The 19,356-nt window shown below is 48.0% G+C and overlaps 1 protein-coding gene across 2 annotated transcripts; it reads left to right on the top strand.

Annotated features, from left to right (window-relative positions):
• Nucleotides 1–183: 183 nt before the first annotated feature.
• On the top strand, nt 184–18,789 carry IL10RB (interleukin 10 receptor subunit beta). Of its 2 annotated transcripts, none has more exons than XM_036880306.2 (7): nt 184–371; nt 1,560–1,683; nt 4,969–5,126; nt 7,280–7,446; nt 11,143–11,290; nt 13,839–13,996; nt 18,082–18,789. In XM_036880306.2, exons 1-7 carry the CDS (start codon nt 329–331, stop codon nt 18,400–18,402), a joined length of 1,119 nt encoding a protein of 372 aa, XP_036736201.2. In that variant the 5' UTR covers nt 184–328; the 3' UTR covers nt 18,403–18,789. The 2 variants fall into 2 exon arrangements, with proteins under 2 accessions (XP_036736201.2, XP_057360139.1); XM_057504156.1 differs by lacking the exon at nt 184–371 and adding an exon at nt 1,179–1,199.
• Nucleotides 18,790–19,356: the final 567 nt, after the last annotated feature.

Here is a 19,356-nt window from a genome sequence, read left to right on the forward strand (position 1 = left end):
CCCAGATTCAACCCCTGGGTTGGCTGAGGAGGCTCCCCTGGACTGTTACACTTCTTTTAAAGAGTGTATGTAATATCAGGGTTGTCCCCCCAATCCGGAACCCCTTTCACTCTCCGTGTTTCCCATTGCGGAGGGTGGAGCGAGGTCCCAGCCAGGGACAGAGGCCAATCCCGCGGTGGGGGGCGTGGCCTTGTGTTGCCCCGCCCCGCTGGCTCCCGGAAGAGACTTCGGGCCAGGGCGGCCGGCCGCTGCGGGCTCGGGCACGGGGGCGTGTGCCCGGTGGCTGCCCGCAGGCCCCCCGGGCGCCCTCTGCTCTGCCGGCGTGACCATGGCGCCATGGCGATGGCTGGGCGGCTGCTTCCTGCTGTCAGGTGAGGGGTTCGCGGGAGGCGGCGCCGGGCAGCCTCCGAGGCGCGAGCCCCCCTAGCCCGGCTGCCTGCCCGGGACCTGGTCCCGCCGCCGCGCCGCGTGCCGATCCCAGATGGCCTTGGACACCGCAAGGCCCGGCCGCGACGCCGGGCAGCGATGGGCCCGAGGGCGACCCCCGGGCGGACCGCATAGGCGCGCCTAAGTGCCCGCCAGGGCCTCCCATTCAGCCCTCGGCACCCCGACGCCTGAATTCCCTCCCGCCGCAGTACTGTGGCTTCCGAGTTCTGCCCTCCTCCAAATGGCCTGCCCCGGTTCAAGCCGCGATGGACCCTTCCTTTCTGATGACCTCCTCCCCGGCCTTCCGGGATACCACACTGGCCGGTTTTCCGACCTCTCAGGCTTCTCCACTCAGGGCCCGCCACCTTTACCAGGTCTCTGTATGGCCAAGGTCGTGCCCCAGCCCTCTGATCTCTTCCCCTGCACCATCCCTTTAGGGGGTTATCCGCAGAACCCTGGCTTTGAAGACCAGCTCCACCGACAATGAAATTTGTATCTCTTGGCGCTAGTTGGTTGACGGATCAGTGGTGGTTTATATATTTCTTCTCTCTGCTTTTGTGTATGGTTAACATTTTCTATTGGAAAGTTTAAAAATGATTTCTATCTGTAGCCCAGATCTGTCCCCTGTGCTCCAGGCTCATTCGTCCAGCTCCTTCTGACATTCCTACTTATTATGTCTGTCCAGCATCTGGAGCCTAATGCAGCTAAAATGGGACTTTTGATTTTCTGCCTCCAGCCCCAATCAGGGCATTGGATGCTTAAGCCAGGAATGGGTATTAACAACTTCTCCACATTCGATGTATCAGGAAGTCTGGATTTCATACTTCTGGAAATATATCTGAAATCCATCTACCCACCCCTCCCACCTTTCTACTACCACCCAAATCCAGGCCACCCCCAATGGGTTCCCACTTCACCCTGCTCTCCACCCTACCTTCCCTACCTAGCAATTCCTTCTCTGGCTCTTGAAATAAAATCCAGACTGCTCAGTACTGCTAACATGTCTTTCTCTCCCACATGCATGTGGTCACTTGAAGACACAGGGCCCGTAGGGGAGTGTTGGGTATGGTCATTTTTGGAGGGCAGCCTGTTTGAAGAAAAAAGTTGCAAACTTTTCCCCTTTATTTTCACAGCATTAGGAATGGTACCCCCTCCTGAAACTGTCAGAATACATTCAGTTAATTTCAAGAACATTCTACAATGGGAGCCGCCTGCTTTTCCCAAAGGGAACCTGACCTTCACAGCTCAGTACCAAAGGTGGGTCTGGGACACTTTTGGCAGGAAGGCACCAGAGGATGGTGGCCCCAGGCTAGGCACTGGGCTAGACCACAGGAGAGCGTCTGACTGCTGCCAGTGAGTTACTGTAACAGCCCATGGGGAACCCCCTGCTGGCTTTTTTCTTCCGGTCCCTGAAATTCTTATGAAAGCTCTGTTCCCTGAAAACAGACAGGCACACTCTTCTTCACTTTTTATTTTGATGTCTCATGGTTTGACCATTGCAGGGCCACTGGTAAAAACAGATATTTTATCATATGGGTGTGGATTTCATTGGCCACAGTGGTAGCCTACTGCAGTATGACACTTGTCACATTTGATGTTTTTTTAGGAGAAAAAATGTCACATAGCATCTCTGGTTATTAGAGTCATATTGCTAGAAATCAACAATGTACAAGTGAAAACCATACAAGAAAACTGAGGTATGCAAAACAGTTAGGAAGGCCCTTGCCGTCTTACCACCCATCCCCACGCTCGTTGATTATAACAGCACACCTGGGTGCTGTTGGGTGCAGATTGTTTGCATAGTTGCATAGTGGTGGCTCAGTTACTTTGTGGCTATATCCTGAAATTGAAAGTAAGACAGCTACTGGCTGTTAAAAGCTCTGTTCTCTGAAAACAGCTAAGGCTTATGAAGGAAGGGTGAACGTCACCTAAGACAAGTATCTCAGTGGTGCCCTGACCCAGTCCCCGCCCTGCCCATTGATTTTTCCCTGTGCCAGTCCTCCCTTGGCAGCCTGCCACCATGTACCGCAGGCTGGACTGCTGGTGAGGCACGTTAAAGCCAAATGCAAATAGCAGCGGAAGGCCAAAGGCTGGTGAGCCATCATACCTGCTTCCAGTGCGGCTCAGAAACTTACAAAGATGGGCAATTCCTTCTGTGTAGCAGGAGGAAATATGGGTCTGTGATCCATTAATCCCACTCTCCTGCTCATCCAGCTTTCATGTACAAACATACCCAAGGCCTCAGTCAGAGAAAGAGGAAAAAGGTGAAAAAGACAGTCCTTGTTTACTTTAAAAAAAATTTTTCACTTCAAAATGATTTCAAGCTAACAGAACACCTCAAAATTCCAAGTACAGAACAAAGAAGCTCCAAACAGCCTATATCCAGATTCACCGCTTTTTAAGGTTTGCCACATTTTCTGCTTGTCTCTCTCCTGCATCATGCCCTTTGCCCCTTCAGACTTCAGTGTGTATTTTGTAAGAACCAGGGTAATCTTTCACATCACCACAGTACAGTCATCAAGATTGGCCACTTTAACATTGAGGCTATACTTTCATCTCCTCTGCAGGCTGTATGCCAGCAGCAGGTGTTCAAATTCCACACTTGTCACTTTTCCCAAAGACTCAAGAAAAGTCATACTGCTCCTTATTCTTTATTCTTTTCCTGTGGCGTGTTTTCTGTTGTCTCGCACTGATTGGTATGACAGTCTCATCTCTGTTTCCTCCATGCGATCTTGATAGCTCTAGAGATTTCACTGTGGAAAATTAACTCCCCTCCCGCTCACTGTCCCCTGTAGCTTAGCCTTCTGTGCTATGCCTTTGCAGCAGAGGTGTTTGCGTTGGGGTGTCTCTGCTGGTGAGGGTTCAGTGACTTCCCAGTAACACGAGAGTCAGTGCCCGGATTCCAGATCTCCTTAGCATGGAGGCACAGACCCAGGATGGCAGATGCCAAGGAGAACAAAACTTGTGCTAGCTGTGTCCTGGGGGAAGAAGTACGATCCTAAAAATTCTGATTACTCTTCCATGGCACTGTAAAGGTTTGTTTAAAATTCAGCCTAAGCGGCTGCTTAGCATAAACTCTCTTATGTGTGCATTGGGTAGGGGTGACCAGAGGGGCACTAATACAGAGAATGTAATTAGTGATTCTAATACGGAAACATCTAAAAAGGTTAGATGTAAGTATGGGGAATTGGTCATAATACCTATTTAATGGGGAGAAAAGTATTTTTTAACTCAATAAAAACAACCTAGTGAAAGAGAAGTTATTGCGAAACAACTTTTGAAATACTCTTGGTTCCACCCAATTGCTGGATTAGTTTAAATGAAGGAAATGGCCATACATGAAAAAAAGCCCTTAATGAAATGACCCCTAAATTTCCCAAATGATGGGCTATTAGGCATTCATGAAGAGTTGATAGATTTGCAGAATGTTTGTGGTATATTAAGTGAAAAAAAGCAGGTTGTGAAATAGTATAAGCCCAATTATCTCTAAGCTGCATTTCTGCAAGAGATTGTTCTGGGCATGGCTAAGAATGCGGTGAGGTGTGTGCCATGGCGCCTGAGACTGTGTGGGCTCTGAAGTCAAACAGATCTGAGTTCCACTGGCAAGTGTCTTAGGTTCTCCCCACTGTGCCTCATCTATAAAACAGGAATGGTTTCAGTCCTGCCCTCCTGGAGTTGTGAAAATCGACTGAGAAAATACCTAGCACCCTGTCTGACACCTAAGCACCTGACAGCTGTTGACTGTGATTATTTTCATTACCATCACCTCACTGTCACCTCTAAGGGCAGCTAACTTGACTGGTCAAGACAGAAAGGTGTACCAAGGAACCAGGCAGACAGTCTTCACTTTTTTTAAGACAAGACCCTGGGATTCTTTAAGTCAGATGGAGCTAATTACCCATCCTTGGGCTGTTGTGAGGTTACACGCACCTGGTTGGTATTCCCAAACATCCCTTTTCTTCTTCTTTACATTCTTGCCACCCTCCCTTCAAAGGCTGGGGTCAGGACCTGAGATCTAAAGTCAACAAATTGTTTTCTAATTTTTCCAGAGGAATTGCAACAATAGTCATTTATAGGACATGATTTGTCATTGTAAAATACTTATTTTGGCTAATCTTTGTGTATCAATATTTAACAGACTTTGTCCACTGCTTTCAGAAATGCATAATCAAGGACAGAAGCTTTCTTGGTCAAATATGTTGCTTACTCAACCCCTTTTTAGAGAGGCACATGCTCGTTAGGATACGAAAGTCTCCGAGTTCTGTCATGAAGACAGACACCTCTTTATCATTCACCCCAAATTGGCCATAGGACAGATTATTTTTGAAACATATCTCAAGGATCATTAAGGTCCCCTAGAGCACAGTTTGGAAGCCCTCATATAAATCATATATGTTATTCATCAAAATTGGTGATTAAGAATTTGCTGTATTTTTCTTCTGTTATCCTCCATTACCCTTTGGCAGCAGGGAATACAGCACCGGTCAGCCTCAGAAAGCCTGGAGTTAAGACTCTTGTAATATTATTTTTCTGATTTCATAGTTATAGGAAATTCCAAGATATGTGCACAAGTACTTCCTTGAAGGAATGTGATTTCTCAAGTCTTTCCAAGTATGGTGACCACACCTTGAGAGTCAGGGCTGAATTCGCCAGCGAGCATTCAGACTGGGTAAACATCACCTTCTGTCCTGTGGATGACAGTAAGCCACTTTGTTTTCCATTTCACTGTAATGTCGTCATCATGCCTTGATTTTTCCCCATTGGTTGGCCCACCCGCAAGAATTCTTGGAGTGCCCACAAAGTGGATGGTCTTGCACAACAAGTTTAGGGAATATAATAAAGAGGACTGAGGCCTACAAGAAGTTTGTGGGAGAGACAGGAAAGGATAGTTATAAATCCAATAAGATGATTAGATATAAATTGAGCAACTGTAATGCCTTGAGGGTAAGAATGAGTCAGGGCCAGTGCTGTTAATGAGAAGAGCTGAAAGGATTAATGTAGTACATTTTCTGGGATGAAGTCAGTTTGGAATCATAACCTACACAAGGGTGATTGTAAGAATGAAGGATATTCTAGGCAGGAAGACCAGATGCAGACAGCCAGCTTACCCAGAATGAAGGACAGAGGGATGGAAACAGCTAATGGCAGAGGTACTGGGTCAGGCCCACTGGTAAGCATTAAAAAGAATATTCCTAGGTTAGATCCAGGGAATCATGGGGACCCACAAGAGGGCATGAGATGAACATAATTAAAACATCAGGAATTGAAAACTTGTGAAATGACTACATAGCAACTGAGAATAAGGGGATAAGGGATTATAAGAATCTCATTAACAAAACTGAGGTGCAGTCTTGCCAGGAGTAGACAGAAGCAATAGAGGGACTGGCTCTGTGTGGGGAGGGGTCTTTATATCTCTCCCCTGCTCTGGAACCCCATGCCTCCCACAGCTTTGCCCACTCTGGTCAGGAATGTGGCCAGGATCCCCGTCTGCCCTTTCCCAGTTCCATCTCAGGCTTGCACAAAAAAACTCTAATTTCTGGAGTCAGAAATTATCAAAGATGTCTTATCCTTTCTAACAGTATCTTTTTAAAAACTAAGAAAAAACACATATTAAAAAATACAAACAGCTTAACAGTAGTCAGGTTTCCAAACACAGTACAGGTTTCTGCCCCTATAACTGCTAACTGACTTGCCAGGTCTGACTTGTCCAAATCCTATTTCAGGGCTCATCTACGGACCCTCCCTTTAGCAACTGATACAGAATAGATAAGAAGCTTGCCCAAAGATCACACAGGTAATGAGCTGCCAAGCAAGGATTCAGAGCCAGGCTCCTCCAACCATGCTCTTAGCAATAACTAGCCTACAGTGGATATTTGCCTCTTGAAATTTATTTGATAGGAAAATGTTTCAAGATATCATGTGGAACCTATTTATACTTGCTTTGGAAAAAAACACAAATTTTCTTATCTGGTTTTTAGCTACCAGCGGATTTAAAATGGGGTACAGGCAGACCCCCAAAGGTAACAGCAGCCAGAAAAGAATATAGGATATAACTCAGACAGCATGCATGCCCAGAGCCATTTATTATTCATTCTACAGCTGTTATTGAGCACCAACTATGTGGCAGGCACATCCTTAGTGCTGAAACTACAGTGGCAAACAAGACAAAATCCCTACCCTCAGGGGGCATATGTTCTAATGGGGAAGACAGGTAATAACAAGATGCAAAGTTTATGACAGATATTTACTATGGCTGTCAAGAAAACACACCAAGGTACTGGGGCAGGAAGTAGTAGGAGCTGCTCTTTACATAGGGTGGTAAGAGACAGTCTCTCTGAGCAAGTGACATTTGAACCAAGGCCTGAACAAAGTGAAGGGGCCAGCCACATGAATATCTAGTAAAAGAGCATTTAGGAGGGAACAGCTTCAGCCCTTGTTAGAAATGTATATGTTAAACACTAAAAATACTAAACATACCATCTGTAGCTTCCAATCCAGTAAAGGAAATAAAATTCAACCCAAAAGAAAGAGAAAAAAAAAAAGAGAAACAAGCCAAAAAAAGTCTTTTTAGAAAACACAAAAAAATATAGTTGGAATAATTCCAAATGTATCAGAAATCACAATGAACATAATTGGACTAAACCTGATTAACAAAAGGGAAAGGCTATCCAATTTATTTTAAGAAGCAAAATTCAGGTATCCTCCTTAGCCATAGCACAGCAATCAGCGTCACAGCTGGTATATCAAAGAGCAGAGTACTTCAGAAGACTGATTTGCATAGTTACAAAAAATAAATATCAATGCTTTTAAAACGTGATTTTTGATTGTCATTCTGCTTTGTTCCCATACTTAGCCATTCTTGGGCCTCCTGGAATGCAAGTAGAAGCACTTGCTAATTCTTTACATATGCGTTTCTTAGCCCCAAATATTGAGAATGAACCTGAAACATGGACCATGAGGAATATTTACAACTCATGGGCTTATAATGTACAATATTGGAAAAACGGCTCTGATGAAAAGGTAAGCTCAGTAAATCATACGCATTTCAGACAGAGGCCCTGTGTTTCACTCAGTGTTGGTCTGAGGCCATGAAGATGGAGAGAAGAGGTCAGGGTGCCACCTTGCCAGGTGGTAGCACCTTACAGTCCAGAGGATCTGAGGCCTGGTGCTCTGAGTGCCAGAAGCTTCCCATTCTGAGGGGTGGCCAGTATCTGGCTTGTGCTTCCCAGGCCACAAGGGAAGCACGTGAAGCTGACTTCCAGGGTGCTGGGCAGTGGGAGCAGGCCTTTCTCTCCCTGGAGGGAAGTTGGCAGAAGGCAGAGCTGACCCAGAGGTTGGCCAGGGGAACTCTGAGTCAGCTGAGTCAGGTGATCTGCTCCGTGACTGCTGTTCATGGCATGAACCCCTCTGTCCCACGGATCCCACAGAACAGTCAAGGCCACGGTCAGGGCAGCCCCACCCCTGAGTGCCACATGCACAGTATCACAGTATCTGTCCCATTTTTTCATGCTTGCTGTTCTCTTCAGGGGGCAGTTCCTTTAAAAACGTGAGCTGGACATGGAGAGACCTGGTTGGAAGGTTGCTCCTGCCACTGTGTGAGTCTGGTCACGTTCTTGACCTCAGCCTTCTCATATCTGCAGAATGGGCATAATAACCCACTTTATTAATAAATTATAACCCACGTCATAGGATTGTCGGGAAATTTAACAATATACTGAAAAAAATAAACTTGTCCCATTATCTGAACACTGTATATGGTCAATACATGAGTTTTCCTTCCCCTTATGTGGACATGTTAAAGCTGTTGTCATTCATCCTTGGTCAAGTTTTATTCTTATAATTAGTGCTTCTGAGTTGAATGCCATTTGTGGTCCTAAACTGACTTACATATATGTTATATAACTTACATATATGTTAGCTTCTCTACATTAAAGTTGCCTTATCACATAATTCTCAAGAATTTGGAAGGAAAGGATCACCATGTATGTTGTCATAGTAATGATGTAATTAAATTTACATGTGCCTACTGCATAGCCCTCCAATATCTTAACTATTTCCTCCCACAAAATGCTCCATTAAGTGATGCAGGAATCTGCCTTCTTCATAGAAGAGAAAATTTTTCTTATAATCAAGTGTCAGGAAATATATGCCTACAAAATAGTATAGAACAATGAGTTTTATGATCACTTAGCAAATGCCAGTGTCTCTGCTCAGCTGTGAGATGCAAAGCTAAGACAGGATTGGCCTGCTCAAGGAGTCAGTGGTGTACTTTCATTGCGGATGGGATTCCATAGTTGCCATGCCTGAGTATCTCCTGCACCAAGCAAAACATAGTTTGTCTTTAGTTTCTTATCTGGAATATGTGCACAGGACAGGCCTCTGGTTACACCTGTGGCCTGTCAGTGCAGCTGGTTGTGTGGAAGCCCTTGGTGTGACCCGCTGAGCGTGGGAGGGGCGGCCTTCACCCTCATTTTCCCTCACTGGTGCCTGCGCTGGCACCGTCACTAGTTCGTAGGTGCCACAGACAGAATGTTTGTGTCACCCGCCCTCTCCCCACAACACACACACCCACATTCTTACACTGAACACTAGTCCCCAGGGTGATGGTCTTAGGAGGTGGGGCCCTTGGAGCTGATTAGCTCATAAAGGTAGGGCCCTCCTGAATGGGAACAGTTCCCTTATGAAAGAGGCCCCCGAGAGCCCCTCACCCCTGCCGCCATGCTGACACCGGGAGGAGATGGCTGGCTGTGAACCAGGAAGAGGGCCCTCCCCAGGCACCAAACCTGCGAGCGCCTGCATCTTGGACTTCCCAGCCTCCAGAAGTGTGAGAAACAAGTGTTTGCTGTTTATAAGTCACCCAGTCTGTGGTGATGTATTATGGCAGCCCGAGAGGAATAAACCTGTGGGGCCCTTTTGGAATGCAAATGTTTCTGAGCCGGTGCCATAAATTAGGCCCCTAGACTAATAGCAAAGAAGACTTGGAAACTGTCCATTTCTTCCTGATGGGAGAAAGTGAGAAGATAAAACCCGAATCTGCCCAGAGGTAAAAGAAGGCTGGCAAATGGCAGTCACACGGGGGACTTGAACAGGTCCCTCCCCACCTGTTCCGCCTTCTCGTGGGTCAGTCTCTGAACTTAGTCTTTGAAAAAATAGCATAGGTTTTAGAGGTATTGGAGTCCTAGAAATGCAAGTGAGGATATTTTGTTTTTAATTACTAGAAGTTAAGCCATACGAGAAGGCAGCACAGGGGTGGAGGGACCTGCTCAAGTCCCCTGGGATTGTGTTTTCCAGCCTTCTTTCACCTCTGGGCAAATTTGGGTTTATGTTCTTGCTTTCTCCCATTAGGAAGAAACAGAAACTTTCCAAAAGCCTTTTATACTCTGAGGGGCCAGATTTTTGCCACCCTCTCGGAAACATTTGCATTCTTAAAGGGCACCATATTCTTACTCCTTTCAGGCTGCTGTCATATACCACACTCTCCATGTGCTCAATCGTTATAATCCAGTTCTTGCCCTCCATGAGCTCAGCTTCTCATACGATAAAGGAATATAGACAAGATGTCAACAAAGCCAGCCCCAAAAGCAGTATAACCAATTACTAAAGTAAAAGTCTGTGCTCACTTTCTCCTGACATTCCTGTTCATGTGACAAGTTTTACATAGGGCCCTTCTATTAGGATATCATGAGCATAATGGCAGCACGGGTAGTATATACCCTTAAATTCACTTTATTTTGCTGGAAGCCATTTTAGTTTCTTAAATTTGGGACTTTATCATCAATTATGGTCTCTTATCTTCAAATTACACTGAGATAAATCAGGGATGCTGCCCTCAACCCCAAGGTAGGCTGTGGTATGTGACCCCAAAGCGGCTGGCTGCTGGGGAAAAGCAACCCAGGTGCACAAGTAAAGTGATTCAGAGAACCCCAGGCTCCTGGGCCAGAAACACGCTCCCGACTTAGAAGGAGAAGCACGTTGAGTCTTCATGTAGATGATCGTTGCTGGGGCTGCTGTAACAAAGTACCACATGCTGGGCAGCTAAATCAACAGAAATGGAGTGTCTCACAGCTCTGGAGGCCAGAAGGCCCAGATGAAGGTGTGAGCAGGGCTGGTTCCTCCTGAGGCTGTGAGGGAGAATCTGCCCCAGGCCTCTCCCCCAGCTGCTGGGGGGTTGCTGGCAGTCCTGGGTGTTCCTTGGCTTGAGGAAGCAACACCCCAATCTCTGCCTCCGTCTTCACATGCCCTTCTGCCTGTGTGCACGACTGTGTTCAGACTTCCTCTTATTAGGACATGAGTCATGTTGAACTAGAGCCCTAATGACCTCATTTTCACTCAATGCCCTCTGTAAAGATTAGCTCTGTCAAGATCCAACTTAGTCACTTTGTAAGGTACTACAGGTTAGGACTTCAACATAAGGATTTGGGTGGGGACACAGTTCACCCCCTGCAATTGGTGTATCTTCTTAACAGGAAGTAGGATGGTTTGTTTGTTTGTCATTTAAAATAGAGAATTCAGGAAACAAGATGCTCGTTCTGTCAGGAGACAGTCATTGCCCCATCTCTCAGAACGGCGTCAGGGCGCCCTGAAAGGAACTGAGGGGAGCACAAGCTTCCTTCTCCGTTCTTTGAGCCTGAAGTAAAGATTATAACTGGTAAGGGGGAAGCGAATGGTGGTGACCCTTCACTGCTGAGGCATTCTTACTTTTTTCTTTGTCACTAGTGTTCAATTACTTGTCAATATGACTTCGAGGTGCTCAGAAATCTGGAGCCATGGACAACTTACTGTGTTCAAGTTCAAGGGTTTCTTCCTGATCGGAACAAAACTGGAGAATGGAGTGAGCCTGTCTGTGAGCAAACAGCCAAGGCCGGTGAGTCCTGAGATGTGCTGTCTGTAATTCTGCCTCCTCTGAACATTTTCAATAGTTAGAGACGCCCACCAGGTGTCAGGCTTGGAGGCCCCTTAGCTATCATCTCGTCCAGTGTGGACTCTGACCCAGTTCAGCCCTGACCAGTTGGCTTCTTGCTGGGAAGGAGACCAGTACCTTCTGAGGCGACTCCTTCACTCTTAGACCAGAGGTGTGGACGGAAGCGCCTTCCGTCCAGGAAGCTGAGGTCTGCCTCCGTGAGCTCACCTCTGCCCCCCTCGTTCTGTTCCCAGGCTCCCAGAGCAATCGCGGTCGTCCTGCCGGGACCTCCCAGCACACCCCCAAGAAGCCTCTCCCTCCCAGGCTGCTCATCCCCAGTCCCTTCAGACACAGAGAGTTTGGGAACCCCCTCACTGCCCTCAGCTAGGGCACCGTGTTTCAGGGACTCTCATAAAATGTGGTGGCAGGTCCTCAACACAGTCCCTCACATAAGACAGGTGTGCAGTGTCCGGCAGAGCACCTCCACACCTGGTGTTTCTTAAACAGAGGGAGGAAGGGAAGAAGGAAAAGAGAGGGGAGGGTACCAGTTGGCTGAGACACTGATTATTTACATAAAATGTTGGTACGGTGATACAAGGTGATAAAAACTCATGGCCTACATAAAAAGAAAAGAAATCCTGCCATTTGCAACAATGTGGATGAAGCTAGAGGGTATTATGCTCAGTGAAATAAGCCAGGCGTAGAAAGACAAGTACCAAATGATTTACCTCATTTGTGGAGTATAAATAAAGCAAAACCGAAGGAACAAAACAGCAGCAGACTCAGAGACTCCAAGACGGGACTAGCGGTTACCAAAGGGGAAGGGATTGAGGAGGGAGGGTAGGGAGGGAAGGAGAGGGACTAAGGGGCACTATAATTCCCAACACAATATAGGTGGGTCACAGGGAAGGCAGTATAGCGCAAAGAAGACAAATAATGACTCGGTAGCATCTTACCACACTGATAGGGACTACAGTGGGGGGTGAGGACTTGATAATATGGGTGAATGTTGAAACCACAGTGTTGTTCATGTGAAACCTTCATAAGATTATATATCAAGGATACTTTAATAAAAATAAATAAATGACTCATGTACTGCAAAAAAAAAAAAAAAATACTCATGGCCTAGATGTCAGCACATGCACAACAGTCCTTTTTATTATTAAGAATGTTGTGAGAGGCCCAGCCAGCTCAGACCACAGAAGGATGCGTGCAGGCCCGCTCTCATTTAGCAAGGCCCCTCTGGAAGCAAGGCGCTGACCTGGGGCTACCGAAATACAGAGGAAGGTGATGAAGAATTCCATCCAGAGAGAGCAGAACTTTTCACCTTCTGTGTCACTGCGCAGTGCTGAGAAATCGCAATGCTGTGCTTGCATTAGTTCATTTTACTTACCAAGTGCTTTGTGAATGTTGTTTTTTGTCACTGAATTTGTTTCTTGCCCAGTTTTGCCTCGTCTCATTTACCAATATGCTGGGAGGAGCTTCAGGGTCCTCACTAGTTTGTCATTTAAACTGTCAGTGTGCTTTTTCTGTACTGCTTAACTGGTTCCCTAGTGATCACCCGTCTGAATATAGTGAACTGTCATATAAGCTATTTTGTGTCCTTGTCTACAAAGTCATTGTGAAAGACTTTGGCAAATAGCAGCTGAAACTGACACCCAATGCAGAGAGAGAAAGAGGGAGGGGGAGAGAAGGAGGGAGGGAGGAGGGAGGGAGGGAGGGGAGACTGGCATTTATCAGACAGGCTTCTGCCCTCCTCCAGAGACTGGGAGACCAGCCACTCCTTCCTGATGATGCCATTATAGAGGAATGACTTTCAGGTCCTTGAGAAAGGCATTCCTGGCTTATAGGAGATAAGTATATGTCTCAAAGGGCAGAAGAAGTATTTACAGCCGTACATGTTTTTGTAGTAAATGTGTAAGTAAGAAATACAGTACATGTATCCTTCTAAGAAAGGAAGGTCAGGTGTCCGTGGAGCAAATGGCAAGTTCCTTTGGCCACCTTGAGTTTCTCCAGAGAGGAGCTCAGCGTGCAGCCTTGGGCTGCTGGAAGCTGCGCTGGAGTCCGCGTCCCGAGTGGGGATTTGGGAGCAGCTGCCCCTGCCGGGAGCTCCCGCAGTCATCAGTACATTCTCAGTACAAGGCACCCTAGTGCATGTGTTTGTCTGGGGCTCTGGGGTCCGGAGAGTCCTGTTTTCTGTTTCAAGGCAGAAGAGGTTTATCCAGAGCAGGAGGCTCCTTGCTACCCTGTGAGTAATAAAGTGGCTCAGAGTTCTTGCTTATTCTGTCCGTGTCAGCCATCATGCCAGAAACCAGGCCTGGGAGAAGGTAGGAAAGGGGGACACTGGCTGGAAGCCCCTGGCTCCTCGAGCAGGTGCTCTGTTGCCATCTCAGAGGAACGTACGGGCCTCTTTTCAGGCTCACCGTTGGGTTGTGATGGTGAAAATAGTGTTAGGATCACTGGGACCCAGCTGAATGAGACAGGACTGTCACACACCCTGTCATCCCTGCAGAAACCACCCCCTCCTGGGTGGCCATCGTGGTCCTTGCAGGCTCAGTGTGCCTGGCCTTACTGTTTCTCCTTGGCTGCTTCGCCTTGCTGTGGTGCGTCTACAAGAAGACCAAGTCCGCCTTCTCCCCCGGGACTTCGCTTCCACAGCACCTGAAAGAGGTGGGTAGGATGGCGGCACAGATGTGGACTGGGAAACCCGACTGGGAGGAGCTTTCCTGTGAAGGCAGGGCTGGTGCTTCAGCACAGCCTGATCTTCCAGAGAGCGACATACATCTGACACGCCGCTCTATCCCTGAAGCCCCTGCAGGGCATCTGTGGTCACTGAATAGCCCTGAGCGGGGAGGCAAAGGTTTGTCCCCGAAGTCCTCCAGCCTGGACATTGTTCCTCTCCTGCCTTCCCCGCCCAAAGCCCAGGCCATGAGGGCGCAGCAGTGGTGGCGCTGGGGCAGGAGGAGAGAAGGCAGAGCTCAGAGTGGAGGTGAGGGAGAGAAAACTAGGCTGAATGCCAGCAAACAGCCAGGGAGAGAAGGAGGGATGGACAGGTGCGATTTCAGTTTGGGGGTGTCTGAGAGCGATTGAAATCATGAGATGCATTTCCTAGACTTTAGGAAAGCTATTTTCAAAAGGTTTAGGAAGAAAAAAGGATGTATCTGGATAGAGACTAGGCCTGAAGCAGCCCTGAGAAATGAAATCCCGGATACATGCTAACACCCACATGGGCCCAGACTCAAAAAGAACCTGTCTTTTATCTTGTTTCCCGGGAAACAGACTCTGAGATGGAGGTTTGCATTCAAGAGGCTTAAGGGGAGCACCCTTGGCAGCCATGCCTCCAGGGGAGTGGGGTGGTGGGACGGAGGGCTAGGAGGGGCTGTGCAGCCACAGCAGAGGCCTCAGCTGTTCCCACAGGGGAGCAGGAGCTGGGAGAGCCCTTCAAAGATGTCCTCAGTTGAGGCGAGAGGGCCTGTGAACCCCACATTAACTGGCCGGGCTGTGAGCTGAGGCAGCGGTGGCTGGTGGGGAGGCTGGGCCATCTGCACGTGGGCCCTCTGACACCTTCCTAGGACCTGTGGATCTGACAAGCCCTGTGACGTCACTTTGGGTGGCGTGGTCTCCTGGTGTCCTGGGGCCAAGAACCCTGACTATCCCAGGTCCCCAAAGCACTCCCGGAGCTATTTCTCAAATACGGTATAATTCTCCACTGCACATGGCCCAGCCTGGCTCCCAAACTATGGTGATCTGCATGGTGATTCTCCCCTTGGGCTTTGCCATGAACTGCACTAAGCATCCCTTCCCCACACAGACCCTTGAAGGATCTGCCAGGATGCACGGCCACTTCACATTCATCAGTTCCACTGGCATGTTGTCACTGGTAGACAGTGCCAGGCATCACTCTGCATCAGCCAGTCATGAGGTGTGGCCAGGGTGGCTGGCTCCACAGCCCCCCTTCTGCAGGGGCTTCTCCTGCCCAGGGTCGCTGCAGGCACACAGGAGTCCTGTCACTTGGTGAGGGGTGCTTTGCCTGCAGGACACAGGGGCCCATCCAGCATGGTGCTTCCCCCTGACGGTGGGAGGAGTGCGGTACAAGGACGGGCCCATCCTGGAGAGGACGTCCAGGCTTGCACTGCTCCACGGGACCCTGAACCCTCACTGAGGTGGCAGGGCCCTCAGTCTTCCCAGGGCAAGGCTCCCACCCTTGGAAGTGTGTGTGTCTTACCAAGTCCACTTCTGGCTCTTCTGGTCCTATTACTGTACCATCCTGACGGCTGATGCCAGGCCTTGTCCCCACACCAGCTAATGGCTGCAGGCTGCCTCTGGGAGGACACGTACCCCTGACTGAGGCCACTCCCTCCTGCAGGGGCAGTTCCTCAAGAGGTATCTGGCTGTGAGCCACTTCAGCTCCATGTTGCTGGAAGCTGGGGAAGTAGCACCTTCACTAGGAAGGGGAAGCTGGGGCGCACAGCATCCGCCATGGATGGAAAATGAGACACATGACCACATGCTTTCAGAGCAGCTAGAACCTTCTAACAAGATTGCCAGCAAGCCTGCAGCCCCAGAATGAGCCAAGAGTACACTGTGAGCTTCTGAGGAGCCACATTTGCAGCAAAAAAACACAAAGGAATGGCCCTCTGCTCTGGGTAAAGGTGTGTTGTAAATGAGAACCAAGAGGAAGCAAAAGTGTTAATCTGCTATTTTGCTCCTGGCTTCACCATCAAAGGACTGGTCAGACAGGAAAGGACAGAGGGGAGGACGTGCACCATGCAAATCAAAGCCAGAGAGAAGCACGGGAAGGGGGCCTCTGGAATGAGTTCTGGCCTGCCAGGCTGGGAGACTGCAGCACTGCCTGCCAGGCCCTGTAACACCTGGGAAACGCGGGCGGGGGCGCTGGAGAGGGCCAGGAAGCTGGCAGACATTCATTGGATTCCAGCCATAAAATGTAGAGAATCTGTTAGCCGTAGTGCTGAGAATAATTTTGAGTTTAGGGAGACTTCCTGGGGATGGAGACTTTTAGTTGAGGCGATAGGGATGTTTATCCTGCCCAGACACACTGAGCTGTTTCCGGTCCAAACAGGAGAACAGCCTGATACTTGCTTCCTTGAGGTTTAGCACATCGTCCCTTGTTCCTCACTCCTCTACCCTTTTCCTCAGGGAGTCAAGGGTAGCTTCTAGTCCATTCTCATGAATCCACTGCATCTGGACATGAGGACCCTTACCCCTTCCCGCCTCCCACCAGCAGAGGGGAGTTCCAACAAGCCCACCTCCATGGGCAGGATGGCTGCCAGTGGCTGGAGGGGAGAGGTTTACAATGCAGAGCTTTAAAGAACGTGTCTCCATCTCATCCTGAAGATTAAGAATGTTGGTGGACCTACGAGAAAAGAAAATGGAGAACATGAAATCAGCAGCTATTCCGGGAAAAACAGGGGCATCTTCATGGTGCAGAGTAGGAGAGACAGGGATGCTGAGCCCATGGTTCCTTCCTGTAACTGGCCCTTTCTCCTGGGGGTAGAGAAACTGATGTCAGTGTCCATAACATGTGCTAGAAGGAAACAAAGCCACAAGCCACAGAGGTTATAAATTTGCTAGTAGCTACATTTTTTTAATAAGTGAAAAAGGAACAAATGAAATTATTAGGTTTATTAGTAACAAAATAAATGATGAAATGTTTTATGTAACCCAATATAAACACAATATTTCAACATGTAATCAATATTCTGTTTAATTATTGAAATATTTACATTCCTTTTTTGTACAAAGTCTTCAGAACCCAGTATGTATTTCACACATGCAGCACATACTGGTCAGTAGCCACATGTGGCTCGCAGCTACCGTACTGGACAGCACAGGGCTGAGGGCTGAACCAGGGGGCATGCAGGGTGCTGGGGAGCACAGAGAAGGCCCCCAGCTCAGCCACAGGACACATGGGAGATTCTGTTTGTTATTCCAAGACACGTTTATCCTGGGCCTGGTGTAAAAGGGAATCCATCAGAGAAGGACCTGCTGTCACTTAGCAATGATGTGGATTTATCGTCACCTTTTTTAAACTGTGGTAAATATAGGTAACATAAACTTTACCATCTTAACCTTTTTTATGTGTACAGTTCACTGGGTCAAGTGCATTCACTCTGGGTCACCGGGGTGTGCAGCCATCACCACCATCATCTCCAGAACTTGGTCATCATCCCAGACAGAAACTCTGTCCCCTTAAACAGGAAGTCAGTCCCCATTCCCCTCTCCCCCAGCCTCTGCTACCCTTGCACTTCTTGCCTATGAATTTGACCTCTCCAGGGACCACATATAAATGGGATTAGATGGTATTTGTTCTCTTGTGTCTGACTTAATTTCACTTAGCCTGTCTTCAGGATTCATTCACGTTTTAGCAGGTGTCAGAAACTCTGGCCTTTTTTAAGGCTGCACAATATTCCAGTGCACGACTAGGCCACGTTTTATTTACCCAGCCATCCCTCGGGGGCTGCTTGGGGTGCTTCCCCCTTCTGCTCTTAGGAACAGTGCGGCAGTGAACATGGGTGTCTAGGTATCTGAGACCCTGCTTTCAGTTTTTCTGGGTATGCATCCAGAGGTGAAATTGCTGTATCATATGGTAGTTCTGTTTTTTAATTTTTGAGGAACTTTCATATTGTTACTGTCAAATTTTTTTAAACAGTCAGGAGTTCTTGATAAAACCTTTGTAAGCCCAGGAAAAGAAATGGTTGAATTTGATAATGAAATTTGGTCTCTTCCTCCTGTAGTTTTTGGGCTGCCCTCAACACAGCCGGCTTCTGGTTTTCTCCTTCCCGCTCTCTGATGAGCATGAAGTTTTTGACAAACTGAGCGTCATTACACAAGCGTCTGAAAGCAGCAGGCAGAACCCCGGCGATGGCCGCAGCCCCAGGACCCCGTCTGGGCAGGGCCCCGTCGAGCTGGCCTCCAAGGAGGACGCGCACTCAGCTGGGTACGGGGACACGCTGCTTCTCCTGTCTGCCTCTGCTGGCGATCAGGGCAGCAGTCGAGGGCCGGGCGCACCTGAGCAAACCTCAGATCTGGAACTCTCAGACTCGCATGACATCTAAACCACCAAAGAGCTACATGTTACAGGCTCACGTGGCAAAAATAATCCATTTTGGGAACTTGCTGCTCTATAAAGACTCTAATAATAAAAAAGAAAAAAATAACTGGCTATTGACAGTGTAATTTTTAGCATCTTATGTTCACTACTAATTAGTAACACGTTTTAATGGTGAGAAACAAAAACATTTAAAAGGAATAAAAACTGAGATGCATAAAAACAGACCAGACTGCCAAGAGACTAATCCAAAAACCACCTCATCTCAAAAGTGGTCAACAGACGCCATCCAAAGTGCAGGCTTTGGGTTCTCAGGGGCACTTCCACTGGACTTACTTTTCTACCTGTACGTGTTTGTTGTACTAGTGGTGCTCTATTAAAGTTTTATTCTCTATTTAATCTGTATGTGTTAATGATACCACATTTGTGTGATTGGCAGATACCGAAAGAGGCCCTCATCAACCATCATTGATGTCCAGTCATTCAGCAGATACTCCCTCGCCCCCGCCTGCTGTCTGTCAGGGGAGGGTCTGATGGCAGCGGGCGCTCAGCCTAGGAAGCTTCAAAGAATAGAAGGGCCCTGGGCTTCGAATTCCACCTCAGACACTCACTCATGACCTCTGTTTCCTCCTCTCTACATGGGGATGGAAAGACCTAAAGATCAGCAATACTCTAGGAAAAAGTCCAGCCCTGTTGCCCATGCAGTAGGCACGGGCACTCAGTGAGGGGTAGCCATTCTTACTAGCAATGTGATCTCATGCGTGGGACTTCAGCTCCACAGACTTCAGTCAGCAACAACTGTCCGTTCCTCTGTGCCAGATTGCCCAATACAGCAGATGCCTCAAAGGCCCCCAAATTAGGAAAAACACTTTTTTCAAATAATTTGATGCTTTTAAAAGTGAAGCATTGTGGGGAGAAAGATCAGGAGTTTGCTGACCTTCCTTGCATTCATTTTATAGTT

Source organism: Manis pentadactyla, chromosome 1 (genome assembly GCF_030020395.1).
Source record: "Manis pentadactyla isolate mManPen7 chromosome 1, mManPen7.hap1, whole genome shotgun sequence".
Classification (NCBI taxonomy): domain Eukaryota; kingdom Metazoa; phylum Chordata; class Mammalia; order Pholidota; family Manidae; genus Manis; species Manis pentadactyla.